The 21558-nt window shown below is 35.5% G+C and overlaps 1 protein-coding gene across 3 annotated transcripts in view; it reads right to left on the reverse strand.

The window, feature by feature from the left end:
- Window positions 1–21558, reverse strand: part of LOC134743582 (atherin) — a 207776-nt gene that overhangs the window by 94111 nt on the left and 92107 nt on the right. For all 3 annotated transcript variants that reach the window (XM_063677139.1, XM_063677137.1, XM_063677138.1), the window contains exon 6: window positions 16816–16945. In XM_063677139.1, the coding sequence (XP_063533209.1) occupies window positions 16816–16945 (130 nt within the window). The remainder of the gene's footprint in view (window positions 1–16815; window positions 16946–21558) is intronic.

Below are 21558 nucleotides of genomic sequence, written 5' to 3' on the forward strand. Positions count from 1 at the left end.
TATCTCTGTTAAAGTATTTATTTTTATAAACATGCCTAATCACAACATATAGCAAAGTTATATAAAAATAGTCTTCGTCAGTCGAAATAAAAATTTAAAAATTAAAAAGCTTTTATTTCGGATTATATAGAAGACTTAATATGTACTACCGAACATACCTATTACAAAATAAAATAACAAATTAAATAATTACACAATTAAAAAGAGTACCTACTTTAAAATTAAATCAAAATTAAATTAAAATTAAAATATAATAATATATTTATATATATATATATATATATATAATATTTATAATGCATCTGCTTACAGGAACGCGTAATGTAAAATTTAATAAAACTAACAATACTTACTAACATTTATTCAGACTACCCTCAAAATAACAGTTTTAGTTGGACCATTGTTAACCAGACGACCGCCGAAGAAACTTATTACTCGAAATTACAATTACCAAAGCAAATACAAAAAGCCTTTATATCCGAGCGCTATGTTAAAGTACATCTACTTTCACATAATTTAACTTTGAGATTGAAAATGTAATAAAGTGTAGGGAGCTTTGCATCAACCCTCACTCGTATCCGCGAAATAACTGAAAAACGCTCCAACAAATTACTTGAACGTAACAGTGGTAGCAAAAGTGAAACTTGGATCTTGTATAATGTAATATGTGTATGAAATGAAAACATTTATTGTCAGACCACAGGTAGAAATATAACAGATGTTAATGGTGATAATTTAAGTCCTTTTCCGCAGTCTACCGTATTTACGGTGTACAATATTTAGTGTCATGCACAACATGCAGGCAAGTTATTTACACTATTTACATATGTCACAGTATTTCATACAATAATGTCCCCAGTTTTGTGTCACTTTGTTACGCTATATCTGAATATGTCAAGTTTATTATTATTACATAATTAATTATTATTATTTTATAATTTACCATTGTTATTTAAAAAGTCAAGTGGGGAATAAAACATTTTTTCTACTCGTCCAGTATAATCTGTGTATTACAACTTCACATGCAACACTTCAACCTTACTCTTTTCAACGTTGGATAGTCTATGGCACTTCCGACTCAAGCATAAGAATTTTATCGATACGGTTTAGTCAATCATAAAAATTTTGAAAATGGAACTTCATACATTTCGATAAAATATTTCTTGTTTAAGGAGACTCGATTCAATGCATATTATAGTCTAACCCGTTCGTATAAAAATACCGCAAATCGATGTACAGGTTAGTCGTTTGGCACACGCATACTAGAGGTCGAAACAAAATTTTTGACCCGCAGTTCCTAAAAAAATTTCGCTGGGGGAGTGGTAAAACATTTTTTTTTTGTATGGAAAAACATTTTTTTTTTCCAAAACCTATCGTATGTGGTATCATACGAAAGGGCTTTTTGAGGCGATTCTAAAAATATATCACATCATTACATTTCGGGCATTTTTTTTAAAATTAAAACAAAAAGAATTTTCGAAACATACCAAGTTTGGGCTCCTCCAGACACGATATGGCAGATTTTTTTTTGTACAATATACTACATGATACGTGATATCCTCATGTTAAACCCCAAGAAAGCAATTTTGCTGGGGGGGGGGGCAGCGAAATTTTTTTAGGAACTGCGGGTCAAAAATTTTATTTCGACCTCTAGTATGCGTGTGCCAAACGGCTAACCTGTACATCAATTTGCGGTATTCCTTTGAAATTGGGGTCGAGCGGCTTCCGCTATTTAGAAATCGGTCTGTATATCGTAGCTCGCGTATCTTAGCTGTATATTTTTGCGCGGAACATTGTTAATAATGTAAATAATAAACTGATGGAAAAGAACATTCCGGGAAATTAAACTATTTCGCTACGAAACATTTCCAAATTAACATCAGAGCTGACAGGTAAACAAATCAAAATGTCATTATAGTCTGGTTATATTATGATTTAGTTTTTTTTTTTTATACTACGTCGGTGGCAAACAAGCATACGGCCCGCCTGATGTTAAGCAGTCTCCGTAGCCTATGTACGCCTGCAACTCCAGAGGAGTTACATGCGCGTTGCCGACCCTAACACTCCTCTCCCTCGAGCTCTGGCAACCTTACTCACCGGCAGGAACACAACACTATTAGTAGGGTCTAGTGTTATTTGGCTGCGGTTTTCTGTAAGGTGGAGGTACTTCCCCAGTTGGGCTCTGCTCTAGATCTGGAATGACATCCGCTGTCCTGTGGCCTACCACACAAAGCGAGATGTCATTCGCAGTGCCCATACCTCTCTTTTGGACATAGTTTTATTGTATTGTATTGTAGTGTTATGTTATACAAGCGAGGAAACACAGTAACAAAAATGAGTTTGAGTTTGAAAAATATTTACTATTGGCTTTGGAGATGATCAATCTTGTTAATTGACAATGTAGCAGAACCTATGTAAGGTTACGGAATATATACCTAGTAACATGACCATCATCATTATCATGGTGGCCTTTTGGTGATCCAATCTTGGATGTAGGCCTCTTCCCAGAATGGAGTAACATGATAGACGAAATATTTTTTCAACTATAGAGCTGAGCTGAGCTGATGGTGTGGCTAATAGTAGTCACACCGTCTAGTATGTTACGACTAAATTAAATACATATATATGTAAATTTATATAAATTTCTAGGTAAATCGGAGGCATCGATTACGCGGATTACGAGAGAAGGTTTTATGCAAACCAAAAATAAAAAAGAAGATGCAATTAGACGATTTTGACCTATGTGTGATACGTAAGAAAATACATGAATTTTATACGGCAAAAAAGAAGTACCGACTATAAAAAAAGTGTAGACACCAAATAAATGGGTTCTGATTTTGATTACGGTGAATAAAAGTAGATGTAAGTCAAACGAGTTGCCAATCCATATTGTTCAGACTATACTGAACTGTTGCCATATAAATGAGAATAATAGCGCCCTCTTGACAATGATCATATATAGTCAGGCTTGTGTGAAGTGGCACCCTCAATAATTTTCTACAATTTCTTGTCGGACTATAGCGCGTTTATGAATCCCGACTGTTATTATAAATGCGAAAGTAACTATGTCTGTGTATACATGTCTGCCTGTCTGTTACCTCTTCACGCTTAAATAGCTGAACCGATGCAAATAAAATGTGGTATGGGGATGGGTTTATGGCCCGGAGATGGACAAAGGGTAATTTTTATCAATCATTATCCCTATTTTACGCCGACGAAGTCGCGGGCAGAAGGTAGTAACGCCGTAAATCTTAGTTTTGTAGCAATAGTTATTTATTCAAACTCACTGTCCAATAAAATACAAATAGTAACAAAAGGTATTACTTCAAAGCATTGTTTAAGAGCCCAACAAAAATATGCTAAAAGGGTCAAACAGAAAACTGTGTTCACGTCTTTCCTGTAAACATACCCAAAAGTTAAGGGCTATAAAGATAAATTTTCTTATTTAACCCTTATTCACATGAAAAGGTACTCCTTTTATTTGAATTAGTATGATAAAATCATTACCTACTATATAATCAAGCTATTAACTATTGTCCACAGGAGAGAAGACTTGTGTGTTCGTCGGAACTTCACAGTAGGTATCCTAGGTTTTAAAACATATACATGCCCTATAACGTTTACATACAATCTAAAAGTAGTTTCTTAGATACAATACAGTGTTAAGTTTGGGTATTACCGTTAAAACTCGACACGTGCAACAGAAACAGAATTTAAGTTTAAGCCGCGTGTCATAGTGATGGCCTCACAAAGTTATATTACCCACTTCGCCTCCTTCGTAGGCTATCAGATTCAGGTGAACGATGGAAAGCGAATAAATAAAGGCACGCCTATAGTTGGCACCTTCAACTTTATTTTAAAGCAAATAAATTCCAATAACTGGTATTCAGACTATACTAGCATTGCTGTGAATGTCAAAAGATACAACATTTTTATCACTTAAATGTTACATTCAGTTAAATTGTCAAAATCGATGTTGCGGCCAGGATTTTTGACATTTCCGGCAGCAATGCAGTCAGTATTGTCGAGCTGCAATACCGTAGAAAGTTACAACTTTGCCTTTTCAACATAGCTTTGCCCACCGCATCACATTTCAATAGAAGCGAAATACCATAAGTCTAGTAACAGATACACCTCCCTTTCAATCTGTGATTTATAGCTAATCATATTGCTGGCAACACTGGCCTATTAGTTGACGTGTGCCTAACTTCAGTCACGCGTGAGGACGCTTCAAGTGAGGACGTTTTTTTTGGCGGGCAAAAAAAGTTAAAAAAACTTCGGTGGGATATCGGTCCAGCAGAGTCCTACAGGGATGTAGTTTTTACTGTAAATAATATGCAGCTTAGAAACGATGTAGACGAAGTTTCAACACGTTATATGCATTACTTTTGTAATTATGATCGTGGGCAATCTCATGATCGTATTTACGTATTACTTTTCACAACATTGCCCAGCACATTTTTACCGTTAGGGTTGTCACTAGTAGCTATGTTATGAGGCATTTACAATGCAACGTTGTTTAAAGTTATTTTGCTAATTTTAAGAGGAAATATAAGCAACAACCGCTTTATTTATATTACTTTATACTTCCTTTGCAGTTTAAAAAAGTTTCTTGTTATGTTATCTGTAGTTACCTACTTTTAATGCTTAGTAAAAATGGCAGTGCTTTTGAATAATTAATATTTTGTTAATTTATATATTTTTGTATACTTCCTTTGCAGTTAAAAAAAATATGTTGATTTTTGATTGTTTCTTTATAATTTGGGTAAAAGTGAAAATTGACAACCCTAGCATATTTAGGATTTTGTATGAAGAATCGCAATTTTTTTTATGACTGCCCACATAAGTTTGGAGGTGAATATTACTGAACTTAGTGACTTAATACCTGTACGACAAAACTATGCCATGTTTATTCTGGATCATAGACTTTGATTCATGACCATAAAGTTGATAATCGTGGAGTTAAGAGACTGTAAGCAAAAGTGGGCAATCTTGAATTTTTTTTTCATTTTTTTGGCCCGCCTGTTTAAGACCCATTTTCTACAGTACAGAAACTTATTTCGACTATGGTTTGCTTACTCACACAAAGAAGAGTATGTCAATATGTTATTGTAATGCAATATGGACCAACAAACTTGAAAAAAAAGTAAAAGACTGCAAAAAGCGGGCAAAGTTGTACAGTTTTACGGCACTGTTGGTGTAGTCTGAATCCGAACGGTACCTTTACGGATATGAAGACATTATAAATTTTCATTTTTACAATAGTAGCTATGTATATTAACAAATAAAACTATTAATGGTGGATATAAATGGTGTCTAATTGTGTTCTCTAATTATATTTCATTGATCAAGTGGATGCATAAATTAATTACCATGGCATGCGTGCACTAGCATACTTAGCATGTGAGGCATGCGTTTGACAAAGACACAATAGGTGCCGATTATGTTATAACAATTTGATATGGGTTTTATTTTATTTTGATACGACCTTGACCACTAATAGCGGCTCACGCTGACTGGTGCTGAGGAAATGCAATCAGAAGTTTTTTCATAAGGCATTTCGCTCGCACTTATTATTGCGCGGGTTATGTCGGATAATACGACTCAAGGTCATATCAAAATGAGATCAAAACCATAAATTGCTAAAACAGAATCAGCACCCTGGTGTGGTGTGAACATGAAGACCAAGAAGTTATTACGTTTTTCGACAAACAAATATAACGTGTATATTGTGTGTAGGTTTCATAAACGATTTTGAAACAACTACCTACTCTTTTTGATTAAAATTTTCTGATTCGCTACTCAAAGGTTGTCTGGAAGACATGGCTTTTGAGCGATAAAATCGCCTGTTGTCTGCCTTTAATTAATTTTGTTTTTCTGAAACTGTTTTTCTTTGATGTGTGCAATAAAGGATAAAGTTAAATAAAAGCCAGTAAAAAAATCTCTAAACAACATTTCGTTGCCGATGTTTACTGGGTATGTTGTGTGTCGGCCGAGCCTTCACGACCGCAACGCTGCTAATCCGATCACGGGTTTCGATGGCCAAGTTTCGGAAATTCACTGTTCACTGGACAAACCGCGATAAAAACCGTTTCATTTCGACTTTGGTATGATCTTGTCTAAGAAATACGACAGATGTAGTACATAATTGTTTGCAATCGTATTTTCACGGAAACGCACGAACGTGCACGAATGCTATTTCAGTCAGTCTCTGTACAATAGGTACTGGTGTTGACAGAAGTAGCATGACAAATACGAACGTTTCCGAGAAAATACAATGGCAAACAATTATGCACTACATCTGTAGGTAGGTATATCGTTAAATTCGTGGATGTGTTTGTTTTCAAAAGTCACTTAATGACCTTAGAAGATTTAAGAGACAAGATAATTATATGCTTAGTCTGTTTTTAGGGTTCCGTACCTCAAAAGAAAAAAACGGAACCTTATAGGATCACTCGTGCGTCTGTCAGTCTGTCTGTCACAGCCAATTTTCTCCGAAACTACTGGACCAATGGAGTTAAAATTTGGTACAACAAAAATACACAATAGTTCTATACCTATAGATGACAGGAAAACCTATTAGAAATGTGCAGTCAAGCGTGAGTCAGACTTAATTACTTAGTTTTTGTTCCGACCCCTACTACTCACGTTTCACATTAAAAAAAACATTGTTAAAAATTGTGTAATGAACGGAACCCTTAGAACGCGAGTCCGACTCGCACATGGCCGGGTTTTTTTAACTGTAAAGTAATACGCCATGCATTTTCTATGCAAGAAACAAATGACCGTTCCGTACTATTTCCTAAGTATTAGCTACTGCTACATGGATTATATAATTGACTATAGAAAAGTTCAACACAATTGGGTAGGTAGAGTTTTTTGAAGATAGGCAAATTATATTTTTATCCGATAGTATTCGTCATAACGATCACGGAAATGCAGCTCTTTTATTTTTATTTCGTATTATTTATTAAATATATTTTTTTAAGTGACCGAGATGACGTTTGTGAAATTTAATAGCTGATCAGGCACTAATGCCTGTGCACGTGATTTAATTGATGAGATAGAAAAAAAACGATGGCAACTGTTAGTGTCACTTAGCTGTCATTGCCGAAAAATGTTAATAACAAAATGTTTATGTATCGTATTTCACGGATACGTACAGGAGGGCCTTCGCTCCTTTAATTTCGGCGGCATTGTGCTTATCACTGTTATGATAATAATTTAAAATCATAACTAGGTCCATGTGGGGCAAGTTTGTAGAATCTGCTCGCATAAACTCGCTCATCCTTCTTGCAAAACTCAGTCCAAGGGTCAGCACAGGGGTCGGGTCGTCGTAAGGGAAGAAAACGTTGTCCAATAAGCAGTGCCAAGTTGTCGAAAGTAGATTCAATCTTTGTCCAAATACTCGCAGATGTCGTGGGGAATCAGAAGTCCTTGGGTCGTGCTGAGGTCGTCAAAAATTTCAATGATAAGATTGATAACACTAAATCGCAAAGTAACAGAAAGGGTTGGGCCGTTGTCTGTTATTTTTCGGCAATGACAGCTAAGTGACACTGACAGTTGACATCGTTTTTTTTTTTCTATCTCATCAATTAAATCACATGCACAGGCATTAGTGCCTGATCTGCTATTAAATTTCACAAACGTCATCTCGGTCACTTAAATAAATATATTTAATAAACAATACGAAATAAAAATAAAAGAGCTGCATTTCCGTGATCGTTATGACGAATACTATCGGATAAAAATATAATTTGCCTATCTTCAAAAAACTTTACCTACCCAATTAAGGCATCATTGCAGTTTTTAGTCATTTACTACTCGTATTTTGTTAATACAATTTAGGTGGTTTCAATCTTATAAAGTAGTGACACAAAATATCCTAACTAAGGCAATGGGACGATGATCAAAACTTTATTGTATGCACTGTTGATTTCTTTTTATCCTTTGTTATTATATTATTAACCCTCATAACGCTCCCATGATCACAATAATTATGCGTTATATTACGATTTATCATAATGCATAATAATTGTGATTATGAATTTCAGATTTTCACGGTATTCAAATGCAAAATAATCTCGATCATTGCCCGCATTCAGTAACAAGCCATTTAATTCGAGTTTAATTCAATTCCTATAACAAAGGCATCCGATTTCATTAGCAGCGAGCACGTTAACCTAACTTATGCATATATAATCTTATTTTAATATATCATTAGCAAATTAAAAGATGAACCAACCAATTTCGCATTCAAATAACTTTCAACGGACTTTAGCATTACGATAAAAAAGTAGTTGTGTACCTACGCATACTTATCCGAATCAGTAAGTTATAATCCAAATAAAATAAAATAAAACTATGAAAACGGATTATATCGCGATATAATCCGTTTTCATTGTTTTATTTCATGAGTAACTATCGCGGTAACCGAAGACAATACCAAATAAAATAACTTAGTTGTTTGTTTACATTTCCCGAAATGAAAACATTCGAAGAGGATTGAATTAATTCGGTAGTCTTTAGAAGTTGCGAGTTTAAAATCCTTATTTGCTTCTGAGCGTGAATTTAACTTCAATAAAGCGTAAAGGGTGTATAAAACAATACGAAACAGATACCGACGTTTCTGTCGGTTTAATTTTGCCGAAAGTCTTGTAATCTGCTTAATATCAAATAAGCCGTGGGCTGATTAAGACAATACAAAGGTAGTCCCCGTTTTTTCATTGGGTTATATTTATATATAAAATATTTTCACACAATTTAATGCACAGTAACGTACCGGCAAAAATTCATTCATACTGCTTGTTGGCGACTGGCTGGCATGTGACCTCTTTCGAACGTTATTTCGTAAAATATTATTACTCTTGATGCTTGTATGTCGTATATGTCAGTCTGCCTTGTCACCTATAAATATTGTGCCGTATTTTGTGGTTTATATTTAATTAAAGGTATAATTTTATAATACTTGTTTCCATCATCCCATCTCGTCATACAGTCCACCCCGTTAGCTATCACTGCTATTTACTGAAGGCATTCATTCGAAAATTCGTGAAATTAGACTTTATATCATGTAAATTAATTATCATTGTATCATCCTCACGACCATATATACTTAGGTCCTACTGCACGTGGCGGACACGTCAGCCTAATGCGGATTGGGGACTTCATACACGGAAATTATTAATATTATAAATATTGAACTTCTTCTTTGGAAACACTCAAAAGTGAATCTTACTAACAATTAAACTTAGATGCATCGATTTTTCGCCCTCATAAGCCTTTGGTTTGAAAATTCCATCGCATCATTACTTTTCAATTTAATACCCACCGGGCTACCGCAAAACTCGGGTAAATTAGTTTACAAATGAACTCTAGTTTGATCGAATGGTCGTTTTCATATGCCTCTATATTGTAAATTTCATCAAAATACTGGAACCGTTTTTGAGAAATTATTAAAAAATGTATGCAAATGTATCTGAAAAAATATGATAGATTATTTGCCGCTACTGTATATGGATCATAGTTATGCCCCTTCCTTTGATTTCGGTCGTCCTCTTTCCTCTTAAACACAAAGCGTTTTGTTTACCTATTTGTAAGTAAATAATAGTCGTAAATGTATACATGTGTTTAGATTAAATTTTGAGACAAAACTTAATCTACTGCTAAAGTTATGTTTCAGTAGTTAGTAGATACCTACTTGATTCTGTAGGTACTCAGTAAAATTGTTATTACTAGGTATACGAGTGTATATGTAGACATTTAACCTTTTGTTTTTTGCGGAAAGTAAAAATATCGCTATTTTTTAAATACTTCTGACGTTGGAATGTTTGAATGTAGTACACGACACACCGGTTTACACATACATCCCTTTCAGCACGAGAAAAAAAATCTTGGGTCTGTAAAATATATTTGCCATTCACGATGCATTTAAGCCACATACAAAGCAAATAAAATACAAAAAAAATCGTGACCCCTACAAATTAATTGTATAGTTTTCGGCAGTTTTTTATTAACTTATATAAAGCAGGTGACTCATATGTAAGGAGTCATTACTTTTCTGGGGCCCACTGACTATCAGTCCGCCGGACGATATCGGCCTGTCAGTTAGAACAAAATTTTGACAGTTCCGAACAACTGACAGGCCGATATCGTCCGGCGGACTGATAGTCTGTGGGCCCCTTTACATATTTTACATGTAATAAATCAAATTAGGTGCCCGGCAATGGTTGGATGATGAAAACGATTAACCCTTTACCTATGGGTGTCAACCAGAGTTGCCAGTAAGGCAACACCGCTGCAGTACGGGTGTCAACTATAGGATCTATAGTTGATCGAAACTATGTTCATGTTCAAATATTTTTTTAAATCAAAATGAGACCTTGTGTCTTGGTAATAGCGGTCAAATTATGCATTGGGATTAATATAGGTGCAAAGAAAAAATATCATAATGTTTCGGTAGATGGCTCTGACATAAACATATTTTTAAAATTACCGCTTTTTTGCTGTCAACTGGGGTTGACACCCGTACTGCAGAAGCGCAAATAATTGAACTCAATATGGCTGTCCTTGTCCTAGTGCTGTTTTATATTTCATCGACTTGTTGTAGGAGTGATAAGTGTGGGTGTTTTAAATGCTATTTTTAGTTTTTTTAATTTTTTGTCCAAAAAGTTACAAAATTGTAAATTATTTTATTTTTTTACTAAAAACATAACTTGCTGAGCTTCTATCCCGTACTTACAGAAATATCGACAGTTGTATTGATATGCGCACATCAGTATTTTTCGTTAGTAGCAGAAATTTGTTTCTATGCAACATTTCAAGTAATTTATTTTTTGCAATATTTCAATAAATATCATCATTTAAGTATTTAGTTGTGTTACATATATAATAAATTAATAATTTAAAACTTAATCTTGAGAAATTCGCTAATAGTAACTTAAAATTCTTCAATCTCTTAGTGATTAATATTAAGTGTGAAATAAGAAATATTAGTGAATATAAATACACGAAGTGATTAGTTATCAATTAAACATATTATACTTAATGTGTGTGTGAAATTTCAAGCACGTAGCTGTAGTACTTCAAAAGTTACAAGTAAGTGAAATTATGTCAAACCGCTGACTCTCGCCAATACATGTCCGTATTGAGCGGTGACTGGGTGTTCAAAGTCCCCGTAGATAAAGGGTTAATATGACTCTAGAATTTGCTCATAAATTCATCGTTTAATCCTAGTAATATGTTAATTACAGCTGAACAGCTTCTTTTAGGTGCTCTGCCACGATCAACAGTTAGTGTGCGAGTAGGAAACTGACAACTTTTAGAGGTCAGAGATACGAAATAAGCTCTAAACTCGAGGCCAGTCTGAATTTCATCGTCACTTTTTTCTGAACTGGTTCTATCATCATATTTTTTTGAGTTGCAACGTATCTAATCATCAAAGTCAGATTCAACGAAGTTATACATATAAAAACATAATTTCCGTCACTAAATATCCGAAAATAAATAAAACATTAATTCGCAAAAACAATAAAAATTGACCAACTCCGTCCCGACACGCACGATCGTGCGTTATAACTTTACGCTCAAATAAAAACCTTAGTTTCTATCTGTCCATTGATCTTCTTATTATTGTATAAAATTACAATGTTTCTTTTAATTATAAAAAGTTATGTATTATTATGTAAAACAACAAATTAAAGAATTTTATAGCTACCTACATTTTGTCGTCCCGGCCGTCATAAGCACGTCCTTGCTTGACCCTCACTCCACAGATTACTGACCACAAAACATAGCCAGACCGCATTCAAAGTGAATAATAATCAAACTCACGATCGATTGATGCCGTTCTGAAGCGGCAAACGTGAATATGGTAAAGGCTAGAATTTTTTAAAGTCCAACGCACGACCGTATCAGTCTGTGCTGTAAGGGTTAGATACATAGTCAAACAGCCCACAGAATTACAATTATTTAAAATGTTTGATTTAAAAAAACTCACCCTAACTTTTTAACGGATGAATACGAACACAACAATTATTGGACTTTTTGATAAACGACCATTCAATAACTTTAGTAGAAAAAATTTAAAAATGTTCATATTTAAAATGACATGCCCTGCTGTGCGCTTTATTATTCGGATTTCTATATTCGGAATAATTCCAGCCCTACAATTTCGTTGATAACTAAATTTATTCTGAATAGGAATGCTCAAATAAAGTTAACTGCGAAAGCATAAGTAATTCTTTATTTTTCTGGATTTGGAGTTTCATAAAAATTTAGACATTAAGGGAAAAATATACGGAGGAAGTCTGAGTCAAATGAAGAATAAAGTTGCTGCCAAGTGCCACAATGATACAACAGGGAAGCGTGGCGATTACCCACACCGCCGAGAAGAGGTTGGCTCTTCAATACTTATTATGCTTAATATTATTTTATTGTAATCGAGTTAGGTAATTCGTAGGCGACAATTTTCAAACAGCAACCATAAGAATTGTTATTAATTATTATTGCTTAAATAATAGTAGTTTATATGACTGCTACATAATGAGCATTAAAATAAGAGTGTGGGTTTAAATAAAAGAATCACACGAGTGTTTTAAGACCTACCTAATTATGTACAGATCTTCTATGATATATATTATTCACTAACCTCATATTTCAGCCTACATGGGGCATCGTTGCTCTCTAGCGGAACTCGCAGATTTGAGAGGTGGCGTCTCCGAAGTATCTTTATCGCTCATTTTAAACGAAGCTTTAAGTTTGTGTAAAAACAACAAAACAAATTAATTTTATACTTAAAACTAATTAAAAGATAAAGTGTATGCCAAATGGCGGTTAATAAAACCTTTTTTAACGCATATCACGCATCCGAGGTTTTTTTTTAATTCATAGACAAACGAATGAAGTCCCTATTTTCATGCCACTCGAGATCAAAATAATGTCGTGCGGTTTATATTAAAAAACCGGCCAAGTGCGAGTCGGACTCGCGCACGAAGGGTTCCGTACCATTACGGAAAAAAACAGCAAAAAAATCACGTTTGTTGTATGGGAGCCCCATTTAAATATTTATATTATTCTTTTTTTAGTATTTGTTGTTATAGCGTCAACAGAAATACATCATCTGTGAAAATTTCAACTGTCTAGCTATCACGGTTCATGAGATACAGCCTGGTGATAGACAGACAGACAGACGGACAGACGGACGGACAGACGGACAGCGGAGTCTTAGTAATAGGGTCCCGTTTTTACCCTTTGGGTACGGAACCCTAAAAACATGCTGAAATGACGTTTCGTATCGATAACTGTTTTAATATCTATGGATAGATACTATAGGTAGAATAGAGACCCACTTGAGTTTTGACAGCTGTTTCAAATTTAAACCCATAACTTTGGATGGTATAGAAAGGATCGCAATCTCTTATGGCAGAATTGTTGTAAAAGTGACCGCGTTAAGCTTTAAATAATAGTTCCTAATCTCTCCGGTGGCGCTAGTAAGGCTCTGGGACATGAGTATAACATGAACCATATAAGGCAACAAATAACCCGACCAAATTACGTAGGTTGTTTTTGGTAGTATTTCGGTGTATGGTGGCGCCGCCTAATTACTGTTTTTTGATGGACACTTTTCATACATAGAGATTTGGCTCCTTTATACAGTCTCCATGCTCATAACGTTCCAAAAATCTATACTGTAATAACATTAAAGTATGGATGGTATAGAAAGGATGCCAATCTCTTATGGCAGAATTGTTGCAAAAGTGACCGCTTTCAGCTTTAAATAATAGTTCCTAATCTCTCCGGTGGCGCTATTTAGGCTCTGGGACATGAGCATAACATGAACCATATAAGGCAACAAATAACCCGACCAAATTACGTAGGTTGTTTTTGGTAGTATTTCGGTGTATGGTGGCGCCGCCTAATTACTGTTTTTGATGGACACTTTTCATACATCGAGATCTGGCTCCTTTATATAGTCTCCATGCATTAAAGTACAGATTTTACCTACTACCACAAACAAGAAAGTTCTCATAGTAAAATTGGTTGTAATAGTGCTGGTCATTTCCTACGGTTTCTGAACGCATTTTAGAGCACTAATTAATTGTGCGTAGATAAAGTAAATTAAAGTAAGGTAATTGCGGCATAAAACAGTTTTACTTGTCGCGTGTAAAACTTTATATACCTATATATTATTTTTCTAACAGCTTCATCTACCGTTGAGAATAGCTCTTGCGACACAGTTATCTCTTTATATAGGTGTTCTTAAATGCCCATTAAATGAAAATAAAAAGTACAATCGCAGTAATAGCTTAATTTCAAATACAATCGCTTCCGTCGAATAATAAATGGACACTTTATTGAAACAAATCAGAGGGAAAATTTAATTTGTTTCATCAAATGCTCGCGATATAGCGAACGTACCTATGGCAACTGTTGTAAAAAGTTAAGCATACCTACATCAATTAATGTCATAAGACAGTTGTTACTTACATTTATTAAGGGGGTTTTAAGTAAAATGTGTGCCGTTTTTATGAAAAACAAATTGTCATGCAGTTTTGCAAAACTTATGAATACTTTTGGCATCTATATAAGTGTGAGCAATAAATGTATGATGTTAGATGTAATTTTAAATCAAGTTTAAATTTAAATACCTACGAAAAAGTAAAACTAAATGACAACAATTACAATTTTACCCCCCACTCTGATTATCCCCCGGACCAAATGTGCCAAAAATACTGGCGGCATTACCTCGCTGAACGGCCAGGGATATCTTTTGGACAAGGAAAAAACCAGAGCCAGGGTCGCCGCCCCTTTCCCTTAAGCGTCGCCCTACATCCTTAATAAAGGCTTTGACCTCGGCACACCAAGGCCCCGCCGTCTCGACGGCAACCGGGACAAAATTGTACACCTGTTCAAGGTTCGCGTACTTGCTGTGCTTGAACCTAGCAGTTTAAAGTTTATCAAGCTTAAAGGAGAGATACGATAATTTTCACTTAAATTACGTATCTACATATATTTAATCCGGTGTACTCCCTTTTTGGCGAAATTTATTTCGCCGAATTTCACTTGGCAACCAACTTTTCGCCAAAGTTTCATTTGACAAACCAATCGTTGGCATAACCTTACTTCGCAACCATTTCATTTCCCAACCCCATAGTTGGGAAATGAAAATGACGTACTAGGTTGGGTTAGGTTAGGTTGGATTATGTAAAGTTGCGAAATGAAATTCGGCCAAATGAGACTTGGTTGATTTGGCGAAAAGTTGGTTGCCAAGTGAAATTCTGCAATACAATTTTCGGCGAAAAGTAGGTAAACCATTTAATCCACTAGTTTCAAAAAGTCACGTCTCAATAAAAAAAGGTATATTTGTAAATTTATATACCTATTGACTTTAGTGTAATTCATTTAGATCAAATGTTGACAGTGTATAATCAATACCAATAAATAAATCTATCTATCTATCTATCTATAAGACGCAGTATAAAGGTACATATTAAAGGCAAAAAGAGTGAATATTTACCATGGCCCTTTACTGTTGACTCTGGTACCCACAAATAGAATAATATACGTAAAGCCCGCTCCAGAGTAAGCGGCGCGAAGCCGCGAACTCGAGCGTGGAGCCGATTTCGCTGATTAGCGAACTAAACTCCACACTAGCGTTCGTGGCTTCGCGCCGCGATTCGCGCGCAAGTGTGGAGGGCCCTTTATATAAAGAATAGGAACACATCAGAAAACAAGGGCACACGATTATTCCGTACCGTACATAATATTCTTATTATAAAAAGTCCCGAATACAATATACGATGATATTGATATTCGAAAACAGGGAAAATATTAAACCGTTTTCCCATTTCCAGTGAGATTGACTCATAGACAACCTCCCAAAGATTTTCCATTATGAAGCTTATGTAAAGACTTGAAAATGACTCACGACGTAGGTATATTAGTTCTTCATAAAATGTCCATTAACCAATGTAAAACATTACAACCGGAATAATTGAGATACTCAATTTCAAATAAAATCGCTCCTTCGTTCCTTACGTACATAACTGAAATAAATTAAGAGGAAAATTCAACTTGTATTTAATTTCATTATAGCACAAAATAAAAGGCGCTCCTACACTAATTTGTAAGGTTGTGAACCACACCAATCAGTTGCATCTCATATATTGGTACAATAACAACCTATGTTTATTCCTATTTTATTGATGCTTATAATTTACGCGCGCGCAGTTAGTAGTACCTATATGGACGACTGAAATAAGCGATGCACTCGCGCAAAGTAGGACGCGCCATGGATGGGTGTCCCATCGAGTGTGTATGATCCGTGACTAGACTAAAGGTTTCTAGCGTCATTCGTAGAAAGATGAATCCTGTTGATTCAGCTTAGTTACGATAGTTTATGCTAAATTGTATGGCGAATTAATCGCTTATAAATGCTTATAATAATAAAACTCATACACTTATATGATTCTGCCAAATCAAAGATACCTCAGGTAGAATAGTGTTGTAAATTTTATTACATTTTGACGAATATCTTAAAGAAGATTTGGTGTTTACGCTTAGAGTAACAACAGCATCGTTACAAGTGTGCAAGTTGGGGAAAGTTTCCAAATTCAACCAAAAAGTCTTGGAGATTTCGGGAAAATTTCACTGGAAATGATTCCTAAACTAAAATATGAGAAGATTCCGAAATTTTACCATGTGGACTATTCGCAATTTTGGAAAGTTTCCGACGGCACATCAGAAATGATGGTTGTAAGTAGGCAGCTTATTAGGGCCCTGGACCTCGTGGAAGCACCTAAATTATGTACTTACCCATATCATCAATGAGAGGCGCCATCCGCAAGGTGACGCCGACTAACAGCAGACAGAGGAAGAGTAGGAGGCACGCGGTTACCATGATGGTGTAGCGGGCCCGCCGAGGAAGCTCGTCGGGGTCAAGGACCTATAGGAAGAAATAATAGGGATTGAAATAATTGCCAAGACAATATACTCGTAAGTTCGAGTAAGCAGCAAATCCCGTTGATAATATGGCTCGGTAAGCAGTATTTTGTCGTAAACATAATCAAGGCTAGAAAAAACGTCCGTCATTTTGAAAACATAACCATAATTTAGGCCCCGTTTAGGAGTCGAAAATGTTCATTTACAGTCTACGGGCGTCATTGGGGCCATATTTAATCGTTGACGTTACGAGTAGGTATTATAAGGAAGTCTCTGTTATACGGAACAGGGTTATGTTTTAAAAATGACACGCGTTTTTCCGAGCCTGGGTCATAAATAGTTTCATTTATCGAATTGATGGCACAATAATGATCTGGCGCACCATAGTCCAGGCAAGCGAGAAATATAAAGAAGGTCGAGATTCTATTAAAAGAACTGTAGAGAGTTAACACGATTAGGACGGATATTATTTTTTTATTTAGCGATTATTTGCTGATAAATCTTAATCTTAAGACGATTCTTAATCAGATTGTACGGACATGGCAAAACTATAAGGGTTCCTAGTTGACAACGAAACCCTAATAACAAAAACAGAGGAGCCAAGTCATCGTAAAATAAACTGCCTAAAACTTTGAAAGAAGCCTTCGGAACGTTCATTTCTCCTAAAATTAATGAACTGGAAGCTTTCGTCATGGATTGTTACTAATGTGTAACCACCTCTTATTTTTAATGTTTGTTCTTATTTTAAGTTTGTGCGGCGAAATATAATTAGTGTTATGTGTTATGTCTTATGTAATAATGTTTAAACCACTCGTAAGAAACAAGCCTGAAAGTAAAAACCTTACCTACTAACCTTTTTTTAACAACCATTCAAATTCCCCCTTTAAAGATCAGACACGGTTAAAGCGATGTCATAATTCGTAATACGTCCGCTAGAGAACTGCCAGTTTTAACACTTTAAATACCAGCCACGATATTCGACGACGTTTTAGAGAGGAACATTTTATTCGTGAAACGGTAAGTGGGGTGACATTTTAAGTGAAAGGCTCTGACAACATCATTTGGTGAAGGATTAATTTTTTGTAACCAAGCCAACAAAATTTTTGGTCATCTGAACGGAGCTATAGTGCGACATGAAAGAGTAGAAATAAAATAAAATGGAACTAAACAATTTTCATACAAAATTGTTGTCAATTGCCATGTTTCAGCATTTTACGTCAAAAATGTGACAGTTACGAAGAAAGTGACGCATTCGTATTTTCTACTATTTTATGTCACACTGTATTTCTGTACCTAAAGTCTTTTAAACTTGGGTGATAGGACTGGTTTTTACTTTTTAACCGACTTCAAGATTTCAAAGGAGGAGGTTCTCAATTCGGTTGTATGTTTTTTTTTTTTTGTTTTTTTTTTTTTTTTTAATGTTTGTTACTCCATAACTCCGTCATTTCTGGACCGATTTTGAAAATTCTTTTTTTGATTGTAAGTATATACATACAGATTGGTCCCGTTTTCGTCAAAAAGCAGTTCTGATGATGGGATCCATGAGGAATCGAGGGAACTCCTCAAATGTTAAAGGCATACATATAGCGATTTTAGTATTTTCATCAACAAATCAAGCACTTACATTTAAAAAAGTGACATTTGATGAAGTGGAACTGCTGATGATGATCAGAACGGAACTCTTCAATGATGCATAGTTCACGTTTGGCGATTTGTCCTCTTCGTTATGTTTGTTAAGCAAGTTAGGTTTTCAAGAAACATTTTTGTCAAGCTCGAGTTCTGATGATGGGATCCATGAGGAATCGAGGGAACTCCTCAAATGTGAAAGGCATACATATAGTGATTTTTGTATTTTTATAAACAAATCCACCACTTCCATTTTAAAAAGTGACATTTGATGAAGTGGAACTGCTGATGATGATCAGAACGGAACTCTTCAATGACGCATAGTTCACGTTTGGCGATTTGTCCTCTACGTTATGTTTGTTAAGCAAGTTAGGTTTTCAAGAAACATTTTTGTCAAGCTCGAGTTCTGATGATGGGATCCATAAGGAATCCAGGGAACTCCTCAAATGTGAAAGGCATACATATAGTGATTTTTGTATTTTTATAAACAAATCCAGCACTTCCATTTTAAAAAGTGACATTTGATGAAGTGGAACTGCTGATGATGATCAGAACGGAACTCTTCAATGACGCATAGTTCACGTTTGGCGATTTGTCCTCTTTGTTATGTTTGCTAAGCAAGTTAGGTTTTCAAGAAACATTTTTGTCAAGCTCGAGTTCTGATGATGGTATCCATGAGGAATCGAGGGAACTCCTCAAATGTGAAAGGCATACATATAGTGATTTTTGTAATTTTATAAACAAATCCAGCACTTCCATTTTAAGAAGTGACATTTGATGAAGTGGAACTGCTGATGATGATCAGAACGGAACTCTTCAATGACGCATAGTTCACGTTTGGCGATTTGTCCTCTTCGTTATGTTTGTTAAGCAAGTTAGGTTTTTAAGAAACATTTTTGTCAAGCTCGAGTTCTGATGATGGGATCCATGAGGAATCCAGGGAACTCCTCAAATGTGAAAGGCATACATATAGTGATTTTTGTATTTTTATAAACAAATCCAGCACTTCCATTTTAAAAAGTGGACGAAGTTGGACCCGGACTCGGACCCGGACCCGGGTCTGAACATGGACCCCAACTCGGACCCGGACCCGGACTGAACTCTGACCCAAACTTGGACCCGGACAGCCGGACACGGACCCGGACTCTGATCCGGACCCGGAAATGCTACTAGAAAAGTGGGTTAGGTGGGTGGTTGGGTTTTGAACTGCGATTCTCACAGAACAGAACTTCTATCAGAAAAGTAGGTGAGGTTAGAGCTGTGACCCTTACAGAAACGAAATGCTATCAGAAAAGTAGGTTAGGTTAGGTTAGAACTGCGACCCCTACAGAAACGAAATGCTACTAGAAAACTGGGTGGTTTTACCTCCTTTTCTACATTATTAGGCAAAAGATGCTGTCTTTTTCATTTCATTGTCTGGAATCTAAGAGTGCACCATCAACAATAAGTGAACTTTCAGCGGCATCCCCCATTGAAGTCGGTTTTTTTTTCTTAAAAAATATTCCATATAGGTACTAATTATACGGAAGTATTTTGTTTCGACTTGTGGCTACCCCTTGGTTTGTTTCAAAAGGGGTTTCATTATTATCAGAAAATAAGAAAATCGCCTGTCATTTATTATTTTTCTTTCATAGATGATTATAATCATTTATGACCACATTTATGACTTAATACAGCTCTATAATAGCGGAAGCCGCTCGACCCCAATTTCAAAGGAATACCGCAAATCGATGTACAGGTTAGCCGTTTGGCACACACATACTAGAGGCCAAAACAAATTTTTTGACCCGCAGTTCCTAAAAAAATTTCGCTGGGGGAGTGGTAAAACATTTTTTTTTGTATGGAAAATTTTTTTTTTCCAAAACCTATCGTATGTGGTATCATACGAAAGAGATTTTTGAGGCGATTCTAAAAATATATCACATCATTACATTTCGGGCATTTTTTTTTGAATTAAAACAAAAAGAAATGCACGTAATCGATTATAAAGAAATTGTAATCGATTATATGCGTACTAATTTCATATGTCTTTGTGTCAATATTTCATACTGGCAACAAAATTGCCTTGAACAGAATAGTGCCACTTTGATCCCTCCTAGCAGGGAAGAAAAGTTCCCTTTTCGAATAGGTGATGTGAAAAGCAGTATGTGTCACATGTTAGCAAAATTATTTTCACCTTGGGCTTTAACACTTGAATCCCTCACTACGCTCAGGATTCTATGTTAGAATCCCTCGCTACGCTCAGGATTCTATTATACAATCCTTCGCTTCGTTTAGGATTCAATTGTACGCCCTCGCCGTAAATATGTCATTTTGCTCCCTTGTGACACAATCTACTATTTTACGACACGCCCATCAACGATAACTGCTCCAAACCTTTTATAATAACTTCAATTACCCACGGAACGGCTGTAATGCCTACGTACATACGACCAATAAGTTCTGACGCTCAGCATCATAAGTGAACCTCAGAACTGCATTAAGCTATTACAGCGCGCCCACACCCCCTCTCCCCTCTCGAGAGGAATCAATTTATAGGTCCCTTTTTAAGGGTATTTATCGCGAACTTGGCCGTCGCGCTCATGTGAGTTTCGATTTTACACACGGTTTTATAAATTATGTTGTAATAGTAGTTTAAGGCATTTAAATACGAGTGTGGGTTTATGAAACAAATGAAATGGGTTTCATAAAAGGACCACACGAGTATTTTAATGCCTAATTACGTACAGTTACATACACTGCTTTATTACATATAAGCTCACGCATCCGTTGTTTTTTTTAATTCAGGCAAACTAGTATACACCGTGCTATAAGTATTATTGCTTTCGATAGTTTTTGGCATATTCCCGTTAATATTAAGTAATAATATTAAGTTACTAAGTTCACAATGTCTTACTGCAAGATAGCTACATACTAACAAACAGGATATAATAAGATAGAGCGGTACTGTCATAGTAAATTTTGTAACCACAGTAAATTCACTGCCATCTA

This window comes from Cydia strobilella, chromosome 8 (genome assembly GCF_947568885.1).
Source record: "Cydia strobilella chromosome 8, ilCydStro3.1, whole genome shotgun sequence".
NCBI lineage: Eukaryota > Metazoa > Arthropoda > Insecta > Lepidoptera > Tortricidae > Cydia > Cydia strobilella.